The 10,118-nt window shown below is 33.4% G+C and overlaps 2 protein-coding genes across 3 annotated transcripts; both read left to right on the forward strand.

The window, feature by feature from the left end:
- Nucleotides 1-326: 326 nt before the first annotated feature.
- Nucleotides 327-3,010, forward strand: LOC124821616 (S-adenosyl-L-methionine-dependent methyltransferases superfamily protein). Its single transcript, XM_047293529.2, has 5 exons — nt 327-599; nt 1,205-1,347; nt 1,848-2,032; nt 2,594-2,707; nt 2,788-3,010. The coding sequence occupies exons 1-5, from the start codon at nt 360-362 to the stop codon at nt 2,913-2,915; spliced, it is 810 nt and encodes a 269-aa protein (XP_047149485.1). The 5' UTR covers nt 327-359; the 3' UTR covers nt 2,916-3,010.
- Nucleotides 3,011-4,139: 1,129 nt separating this feature from the next.
- Nucleotides 4,140-10,068, forward strand: LOC124821614 (GroES-like zinc-binding dehydrogenase family protein). Of its 2 annotated transcripts, XM_047293528.2 has the most exons (10): nt 4,140-4,560; nt 4,667-4,803; nt 5,832-5,869; nt 6,219-6,541; nt 7,634-7,716; nt 7,808-7,883; nt 7,975-8,036; nt 8,288-8,383; nt 8,477-8,638; nt 9,762-10,068. In XM_047293528.2, exons 1-10 carry the CDS (start codon nt 4,524-4,526, stop codon nt 9,876-9,878), a joined length of 1,131 nt encoding a protein of 376 aa, XP_047149484.1. In that variant the 5' UTR covers nt 4,140-4,523; the 3' UTR covers nt 9,879-10,068. The 2 variants fall into 2 exon arrangements, with proteins under 2 accessions (XP_047149484.1, XP_087968441.1); XM_088112315.1 differs by lacking the exon at nt 4,140-4,560 and having other exon boundaries at nt 4,715-4,803; nt 6,211-6,541.
- Nucleotides 10,069-10,118: the final 50 nt, after the last annotated feature.

The raw sequence follows: 10,118 nt of genomic DNA on the forward strand, positions 1-10,118 counted from the left end.
AGCAACCTCACCATTTAATTCTGGATTAAACATTTCCAACAACTCTCACCATCTTTGTTTTTTAGGATGAGTAATACTTAAAATGATAAATATATTTCAGATAATTTTAAAATGGTATTTTTCTATAAAATATATTTGTGCGGGTGGAGGAAGAAAAAATTAGAGTGCGGGAGGAAAATCTCGCTGTGTTGGGCAATGGGGGTAGTTTTGTCTTTTACACACCCTATAGAGGTGTAGGAAGAAACCACGGGGCGCAAAAAGTGATAGCCCAATTGCGTTGTTTGTTTCAGTGTCCAAAACAAAAAAGGCCATAATAAAACAAACCCAACTGAAACCGAAGCAGAGAGAGCGAGGACACCATGGAAAAGGAAGAGGAAGAGGAAGCAGTGGCACCAATGGTGAAGTTGGGATCGTACGGTGGTGAAGTTCGGTTGATGGTTGGTGGAGAGGAATCCGCTGCGGAGGAGACCATGCTTCTTTGGGGTATTCAGCAACCCACGCTTTCCAAACCCAACGCTTTTGTCTCTCAATCTTCTCTGCAACTCTCCCTCGACACTTGTGGCCACTCTCTCTCTATTCTTCAATCCCCTTCTTCCTTGGTATCCTTCTCTCTTACCCTCCTCTAAGTTTTAGTTAAAAAGATTATTGGTAAAAAAAGCTTTGATTTTGATCCTGGTTTGTGTTCTAACTTGATGACCCAGTTGCTTTGTTGAGCCCGAATGTGATTTCCCTTTTCATAAAATACTATGGTACTGATTGTTATTTCTTAAAGGTGGAAGCTTATGACAACCATGGTTGATGATTTGTACTATTGAAGCTCAGATTTTTAGAAAAAGAAAACCACTTAACTTCACATTTGGTAATCATCCATATTTTGATCATGGTTTGGGTTATAACTTGATGACCTGGTTGTTTTTTAGCCCGGACATGATTGCCCTTTTCATAAATGCTGCTGATTGTTGTTGGTTAAAGTTAGAGTCTTGCAGTGCCATCCATTGATTACGTGTGTTATTGAAGCTTTTAATTTGGAGAAAATGAGCAAGTTAACTTCACATTATTGCTCAAACAGCTTCTGCTTTAGCTTGTGCCGTTTCTAATTGTTGGTTTATTGTTTTAAGATTTAATGTTGAAATTTCCATCATGTGGTGAATTAACTATTGTTAATTCAGCTCACATTTATGGTATTTTCGAATTTTGATTTTAGGGAAAACCTGGAGTGACGGGAGCGGTGATGTGGGACAGTGGAGTTGTATTGGGGAAGTTTCTGGAGCATTCTGTTGACTCAGGGATGCTTGTCCTTCAGGGAAAGAAGATTGTTGAGTTGGGATCTGGTTGTGGATTGGTTGGGTAAGCTCAATTGAAATCTCTTTCTTCTTCTTTATCTGTTCATGACATATGGCTTTGGTTTGTCAGCAATTTCTTGATTAGTTTTTGGTTTCTTCCACATGGATTAAATGAACTAGGAAAATAGAGGTTTGAGCTTTGGCATTGTTTTTCTTTACAATGAAGCGACAATTTGGATAAACTTTTCAATTGGCCATTACAGTAGAAGAAATAAGATGAAAGATAAAATTGAATCAAATTTCTCCTACTAGTTTAAATATACTTTTCTACCTTAACTTTGTCATAAGCCTTACCTTATTTGTTGTGGTGTATAAGTTGATTTCATCTTATGGGAGGAGTTTGATTCATTTCACTCCTTACTTTGTCTTCTTTTCCTTTTCTGTAACTGTTTATTTAGAAGTTTAACCCTACTAGCCCTTGGTTGTCTAGCAAACGGAGAACAATTATTTTTTAGGTTGTTCTTCCTCAATCCATGATACACCTTTCTTATTTTTCTTCCTTAGTTGTGTTGCAGCCCTCTTGGGTGGTGAAGTCGTTGTTACTGATCTGCCAGATAGGCTGAGGCTACTGAGAAAGAACATTGAGACCAATATGAAACATGTTTCTCTACGCGGTTCTATAACAGCAACTGAACTCACATGGGGAGAAGATCCTGACTCAGAACTCATTGATCCCACACCTGATTTCGGTAAAAGTTCTTTCCCTCAACCCCTTCCCACTGCTTAGAGCTAACAAGGAGAAACAAACAAGATTCAACCACGGGCTCCACAAAACTTATGAAATGTGACAGTGATTTGCGTTCCTATAAATTGTGATTACAGTCATTGTTTTAATAATAGATTTATAGTTAGTTGCATTTTTTTTCTTCTGTTGATCCGAATGCCTATTGGAGTTACCTTTGTCTACTTTGCTAGCATTTTCTTTTATTACTTTCTTTTATGTTTTTAATCTAATATTCTTTGTGAGATCATTGCAAATACAACCTGTTTTGCAAAATTAGAATTTAGATGAAGTGTTACAACTTATGCCACCATGGTCTCGTGAAAATTTTCGCATCAATTCATATCAGAAGTGTACTTTTTTTACATTCTAGCATGCTGAGGCTCTTGTTAATACTATATTTACTAAAATTATCATTTTGGTGCTCTTGGCTAATGAGAATTGAATGAGAATTCCATAAAAAGCTGTTAAATTTTCAACTATTTATATGAATAGATTGTTGATTCAATACTTGATTTCCTGTTATCAGTGCTAGGATCTGATGTAGTGTACAGTGAGGGGGCAGTTGTGGATCTGCTAGAGACTCTTATGCAGCTCTCTGGACCAAATACAACAATATTTTTGGCTGGAGAACTCAGAAATGGTAAAGAATTCTATTCCTTTAATAGTGTTTTCCGGGACCACAATCCATGCCCTGTACTGAATAGTGTTTTCTGATTTCAGATGTCATTCTTGAGTACTTCTTAGAAGCTGCAATGAACAATTTCACTATTGGCCGTGTGGATCAAACACTCTGGCACCCTGATTATTGCAGCAATCGTGTTGTTCTTTATGTTCTAGTGAAGAAATAATTGTTGAGATTAATTTTTGATTGTCTTGTGGAATGCTGATAGCATAATGTCCATAAAGTGCATTAAGAATGAGAATTATGAGTTTTTTATCACTATATTTTCTTTGTTAACCAATGAGTATTTTGTTGTTTTTTTTATCTGGAAAATGGAATTCGTATTCTGTTTGGTTATTTAAATCAATGTAATATTAAATTTGTTAATATATTTTTAAATATTAAAATCAGTGTCCATATTTTTTTGAAGGTAATTAAAAAGGAACATAAAAAATTGAAAGAATGTTTATTTTCTGTTAAAGCATGCACAAATTTATGTTTCGTTTTTGATAATAGGAAATGCTAATCAGTTGTGAACACCATCTAAAGAAAATAAATGTTTTATGCAAAACTATTTATTTAATTGACGTTATAAAAAAATTGAGTAGGAAGCTGTAACGATACAATATAAGGTTACCAAGATAAGTTTAGTCCTAACTTTTCTTCCCAATGGTTGTAACAAATTTAAAAAGTTTATTTTGTTTTTAAAAAGAATTAAAATGTTTTATTATAAAAGATATTGTTTAAATATAAAATTTTAAAGAAATTGAGAGAGTAATTTAATTATGGGAGAAATTTCGATTACTTAAAATTGGAATTCTAATTTGAATAATCGGGTTTAAAGATTAGGAATATGTTTTAGATAAACGACGTTTATAGTATTGTAAATTTAAGATACTTATTTTAAATTTTTTATTAAAACAATTGTTTGACTCTTTTAATACCATATTTAAGCAATTATGTTAATAAGAAATTAAGTAACTCATTTTTATAATCTTGCTTTAAATTAAAATTTAATTTAATTTAATTTTCTTAATTAATTCAACTTAACTCCAAGTCATTTTCGTTCAATTTCTTCTTGGAGTCTCATTCTAGTTTCATAAAGCTTTTTTTCGATGATTTATTGGTTACCATTTTTTTTTCCCATGTTTTTGGTTCCCTGGTAGACTTCTGAACTTTGTTTTTGGTTTTTAATAAAAGTTTTTTTATTAAATTTTCATTTGTGCAAATTAAGTGATTTAGACGGTGTCTCAAAAAAACAATTTATTAAAAGTAAAGAAAGTCACAAATTTATTAAGAACAAAAGTAACATGATAATTCGTAGAACAGAGAATATATTTAAGATTATTTTCTGATTCTGTGAGTTGATTTGTTAGCTACAGTTTTCCTCATTTATTTTCTCAGTTCAATGGTTGTTTTGTTCGTCTGTTTTGCTTTTCTTCTTGTTCATTATTGCCATTCTAATTTTTTCTTCCTCTCGCTTTTTCACTCAAGATTTTCAATCTTTGTTGGTTTTGCTAGATACTATTATTGATTTGTTTTTTAAATATGATCTATAAAAACAGCTTATTTCTAAGAAATTTTTTATGTTATATAGATTAAGATCCTGTACCTTAAAACTAATGTCTCTAGTGGCAAACTGTAACTACATTCTTAATCCTACCAAACACCATCTAATTCTTTCTCAACAGTCTGTACCTACCACCATCACCACCACCACCAATAACAACAGCTATTTCAAGTTTTCTTATACCCTTTTCTTTTTCGCTTTTCTAATTCTTCTTCAGTCACCAACATGGCACCCTCAACCTCTCAAGTCCTCACCTGCAAAGGTAAACTTAGCCACCCTTTTTCTTTCATATGTGTGTCTGTCCATTGTTTATGATGAACATGGGATGTTGGGCTTTTGTTAATGATGGCATGTGGAACATGGAACAGCTGCTGTGGCATGGGGAGCTGGGGAGCCACTGGTGATGGAGGAAGTGGAGGTGAGCCCTCCCCAACCAATGGAGATTAGGATTAAGGTTGTCTCCACCTCTCTCTGCCGTAGTGATCTCTCTGCTTGGGAATCTCATGTAAGCCTTGTTATCATTGTCTGTCAGAAGAATTTCGTTTCATAGAACCTTTTAGGGATCTTTTGGAATGTCAAATCTAGAATTTAACAGAAATGCACTGACACTGCGAAGTGTTTTTACATCATCATCAAATCTTGGATTGGCATATCATTTAAAATTATTGACTTCTGTAATATTATAAATAGTAATTAAGGTGATTTCTAACTGGTTGAGAGGGTAAAAGTCCATTTTTCTGATAAATAATTATATATTAAAATTAAACTGATGAAAATTAATGGAATCATATCTTGAGCAACAAGGGTCCAGAAACCTCTCTTTGTAAGATGTAATTGAATAACATAAGAGGTAATGTGTACCCTTCAACGTTTGATGTTTAGCACCATTCGTTAAAGTTTTGCTGATAAATCTTGAATTGAATATTGTGTTCCTCAAGATTATGCCTCTTCTTTTATAAAATATATGACTTAAATAAGTTTTAAGTCTTTTGATATATGACCTATTTTCGTTCTGAATACTTAATATATTCTTCTTCAAATTGGGTATCTGCTAAATTATATAATTTTTGTTAAGTCTTTGACATTACCTTCATTTTTTTACTTACCACGTTTTTGTTAAGTTAAAACAAGTGTCACACGATTTGAATTGTTGAATAATGATATGCATTATGTTGTTATTATGATAAAAAATAAGTAGAGAGCTCAAAAGAGAAATCTAAAATATTTCAGGAATTGGTTGAAAGAGTAAACTTAGTAGTAAGAATGAAATGCAAATAAATATTTTTTCAGGATCTTAAACCAAAATTTTTAATCGATTAGGTACTTAATTTGTAGAAAAGAAATTTTGGATACTCAGAACAAAAAATTGTTATATATTGAGAACCTGAAACTTATTTAAGCCTAATGATGGTTGGTGGAGTGATTGATTAGTTTGCTGATGAATATTTCTTTGTAGTCAAGATTATTGAACTTTCTGTTGAAGATTTTTGACTCTGCAGTTAAACATTTAACGCAAGGTGTTTTTTTGTGCAGGCCATATTTCCTCGCATATTTGGCCATGAAGCATCAGGGTAATCCACTCTTAATTTCTATCTTTGAACTATAGACAACATCAGTCACTGATACTACTGATTCTTAGGATTTTTTCTTTGAATTTCTTAAGAAGAATTTCTTTTCGAGTTACCAATTAGCTAGTATAAGAATTGCACCGCATCAAATACTGATGTACCAAGTTCCTTGTGTGACAATGATCAACTACCAGCGTGCAGCAGCATTGGCACAGACACAGAGAATATAACTGATGTCAGAAAGTGTTACACTGTGCATGGCAATGTGATATAGTTGCATTGTGTACATGACTTAAATCATGGCATGAGTAAATTTCTGAATAGATGTTGAATATTTAGTGTAGTTTTGCAGGATTGTTGAGAGTGTGGGACTAGGAGTGACTGAATTCAAAGAGGGTGACCATGTGCTAACAGTATTCATTGGAGAATGCATGACATGCAGACAGTGTACATCTGGAAAAAGTAACGTTTGTCAAGTTTTAGGATTGGAAAGAAGGGGTTTAATGCACAGTGATCAGAAGACACGCTTCTCAATAAAAGGGAAGCCTGTTTATCATTATTGTGCTGTTTCAAGTTTCAGTGAATATACAGTAATCCATTCCGGATGTGCAGTGAAAGTCAGCCCTCATGCACCTCTTGAGAAAATTTGTCTTCTGAGCTGTGGGGTTGCTGCAGGTAAATTTTTCAAGTGTTTATTATTAGTTCTACAAAATTGGGAATAGATCAAAGGAGGTTTAGATCAACATTGAAATATTAAACTCATGTACTTAAATTACTTGAGGTAGTAACAGAGTGATAGCCATTAGGCTGTCTGATTTGTTTTTTCTTGTTATTTCCAATGGATGGCTAGAGGAGACACTCTGTCTCTGTATTCAGCAGCTTGAATGTTAAAGGAACTGTAGGACCTCGGCAAATAAATAAAGGCAATATATAATTGTAACCTTATGATTAGTGATCCTCTCAGCTGCAGATCACCAAGTGAATTGGCCTATTTTCTCTTAAATTAGTTAGAACTTAAAAGATAATGTTTTCCTTTTATGTTGTTATTAGAAAGTGGTGACTTCCAACAGTTATTTTGTATTTTTGACAATTCCAATTTCATATTTGTCTGACACTGATTGATTGTCAAAAGTCTACTCTTCTTTACAGCTTAAATTGATTTTAGGATATATAAGTGTTCCATCACCTGTTTCATAGATGCTTGTCGCATAGGTTTGCCCTGCAAAAATGTCCTCATCTATTTTTGTTTTGCATTGTTTGCTTTTAGTATCTTGTGGACGACAATATTGTATGAAGACAGATATCATGAACTAGTTTGTTCGATCCCAATAATTTGTTGAAAAAAAGACTTTTAATCCCATCATTTGCATGTTTAGAGATATTAACTGATGATTTGTTGCTGCTTTTGGACTTCTGGAAAACATGAAACTAATTTCATAATAAATGTGACCCAAAACTCCACTGGACTCCCGGATTATTAACCAAAGCAGATCCAGAAATGATTGGTAAGGAAACATCAGATGGTGTTAAAATGTTTTAATATTAGATTTGATGAGGCTAGAGCCATTGTGAGTGGCCTGGGTAAAGATTGGATCACTGGATACAATTGTTAGTTCTAAGTGACATGGGATGACTTTGAAGGGCATAATACAATGGTGGACTCATTCTTCTCCTCTTTCTTATACCTCACATAATTTAGTGTTGTTAATTCATTGATAAATTATTCATTTATGGTTGATTATGGGAGTTATTACATTGCAACATTAGGTCTGGGTGCAGCATGGAATGTTGCGGATGTGTCAAAAGGATCAACTGTGGTGATTTTTGGTCTTGGAACTGTAGGCCTATCCGTAAGTAAAGGCACTAAGAAATAGTATCTTAGCTTCTCAACTGACGAGTGATAATATTTTCTAAATTGTAGCTAACATTCCTTTCAATTAGGTTGCTCAAGCTGCAAAACTAAGAGGTGCATCTAGAATAATTGGTGTTGACAACAACCCACAGAAGTGTGAAAATGGTACCATATTTAGTCCCCCAAACTACTCCTTAATTTATTTTTAATTATTCCCTCGATTTATTTATTGTTGTCATCTGGGTTTTTACCACAGCTAAGGCTTTTGGGGTTACAGAAGTTGTTGACCCGAATTCCTGTGAAGAACCTATTGCTCAGGTGAGTTGATTTTCTCATCACAAAATCATCTGATTTAACTTTTCATACTTCATCTTATGGAGAATATTGTATATAACTTTTACTGATGAATAACCAAAGTATGGTACAAGATCAAATATTACACGTGATCTGATTCATACAAATTTATCGTTAATCTTATTTTGGTTAAATATGATTTCTCCTCAGCACAAAAAACTATAAGTATGTCGACAAAAAGGTTATGATGTCTAATATATGCTGAAAATTTCCAGGTTATTAAGCGGATTACTGACGGCGGAGCAGATTTCTCTTTTGAATGTGTTGGTGATACTGATATGATAACCACTGCATTGCAGTCATGCTGTGACGTAATGCTCTATATACCCAAAATTAGTGTTTTGGCATTTAAAAGCTTCTATTCATTATAACTGAATTCATTCTGTCTTTCCTCGGTTGTGTAGGGGTGGGGTTTGACTGTAACACTTGGGGTGCCAAAGGCGAAGCCTGAGATGTCAGCTCATTATGGACTACTACTAATGGGAAGAACATTGAAAGGATCTCTATTTGGAGGATGGAAACCAAAATCTGATCTTCCTTCGTTAGTAGAGAAGTATGTCAACAAGGTAACGATAACAGTACCCTGAATATTTCCTTTTCTTTTCCTCCAAGCATGATTATTTTATATATTTTTACTCTAAGTTGAAACATGACTATCTGTACTTTCATGATGGATATGTATTCTTATCAAACTGAATCCTAGTAAGCCGACCAATTTAGGCTGTTACCTTCTGCATAAATGGTTCTCAATGACTATTTAAAAATGCCATTTTATAGCACAAGTAGTTATGTTTTTTGGCTAGTGATTAGAGTAACTCTGCTGAGAAGATCGAAACCGGGTGATGTTACACGAACATCACTTTAGGAGATAAGACAATAAATGTGAAGAACCATTAAGTTTCATGATGACTTGTGCAGAAAATACGTTTTTAGCTGACATAACACAGATACGAAGATAAGTCTAATGGTTCAAAAAAATGTATTTTTTCATAGGTAAACAGTTGTTGCAGCATGACCCTGAGAAAATTCTCTCTCTCACTCTTGCTCTGCTTGTATGTGTTTTTGTCTGTAAATGATTCAACGGTCTATTTGGATAAATTTTTTCATAAGAACTTATAGGAGAAAAATTTAGAAAGTAAAATGAAGTAAACTTTTCTATAAGTTATAATTAGCTTGCCTACTATTTAAAAACAAGCTCTTTGAGGAGCTAATGTGAGAAAACTTTTACAATTCAAATTATCTGCCTAAGCTAATTTCATTGTTCTTTCTTATTTTATTCTTTTAAAAGTGTTAATCTAGCTTCTGTATGCCACTTTCTTACTTCCATCTGCTTCACTGGTATTGTTTATTCACGATAAAGTTGAGGACGATTTCCTCTTATCATTGTTATAAAAAGAAGTCTTAGTTTACAACGTTTAGCATGGGATGTGATGTATATCTGGTATTTGCAACCTAATCTTACTTTTTATTATAAAGTCTGTAACTGAGATTTTCTGGAGTGTCCATAGAGAAAGGAATTGAGAATGCAACCTCAAGTTCTATTAGATCTAGATTCTTGCTTTATATACTTTTATCCCCATGGATTATTTTGTTGTTCTTTAGTTTGATATTGGAGATGCATTCCTATAGACAGTGTTTTTTAGCAAAAAGTATATGTACTAAACTACTAATATTATGATTAATGTGCAGGAAATCAAGATTGATGACTACATAACACACAATTTGCCATTTGATGACATCAACAAAGCTTTCAATCTCATGAAGGAAGGAAAGTGTCTGCGTTGTGTTATCCACATGCAAAGATAATACCTACAGTTTCTTTCTTTATTTTTTTCTAAAAAAGAGAAAGTTATTGCGGAAATCAGTGCCCCATAGAATGTAGAAACTTCTTAACATAGTTATCATTGAACATTGATAAGAGTTGAATCTTGTAATGACAATATTGATTATGCTAATCATATGCTATGCTAAATTTTGTCTTCGCTCAAATATAAAATTTACATATGCTAAAGAATGTGACGTTGTAGCTGTACACAGTCGATTTAT

The sequence above is a fragment of the Vigna umbellata genome, chromosome 4, assembly GCF_029865625.1.
Source record: "Vigna umbellata cultivar VRB3 chromosome 4, Vumbellata_1.0, whole genome shotgun sequence".
In the NCBI taxonomy this organism is placed as follows: Eukaryota; Viridiplantae; Streptophyta; class Magnoliopsida; order Fabales; family Fabaceae; genus Vigna; species Vigna umbellata.

What these genes read in the sequence shown, in the direction of transcription:
- LOC124821616 (XM_047293529.2), top strand. Translation starts at nt 360, where the DNA reads ATGGAAAAGGAAGAGGAAGAGGAAGCAGTGGCACCAATGGTGAAGTTG. An exon ending in TTCAATCCCCTTCTTCCTTG is followed by an intron (nt 600 to 1,204) that starts GTATCCTTCTCT and finishes TTTTGATTTTAG; the next exon opens with GGAAAACCTGGAGTGACGGG. An exon ending in TGATCCCACACCTGATTTCG is followed by an intron (nt 2,033 to 2,593) that starts GTAAAAGTTCTT and finishes TCCTGTTATCAG; the next exon opens with TGCTAGGATCTGATGTAGTG.
- LOC124821614 (XM_047293528.2), top strand. Translation starts at nt 4,524, where the DNA reads ATGGCACCCTCAACCTCTCAAGTCCTCACCTGCAAAG. An exon ending in TTTGGCCATGAAGCATCAGG is followed by an intron (nt 5,870 to 6,218) that starts GTAATCCACTCT and finishes GTAGTTTTGCAG; the next exon opens with GATTGTTGAGAGTGTGGGAC. An exon ending in CCCACAGAAGTGTGAAAATG is followed by an intron (nt 7,884 to 7,974) that starts GTACCATATTTA and finishes TTTTTACCACAG; the next exon opens with CTAAGGCTTTTGGGGTTACA.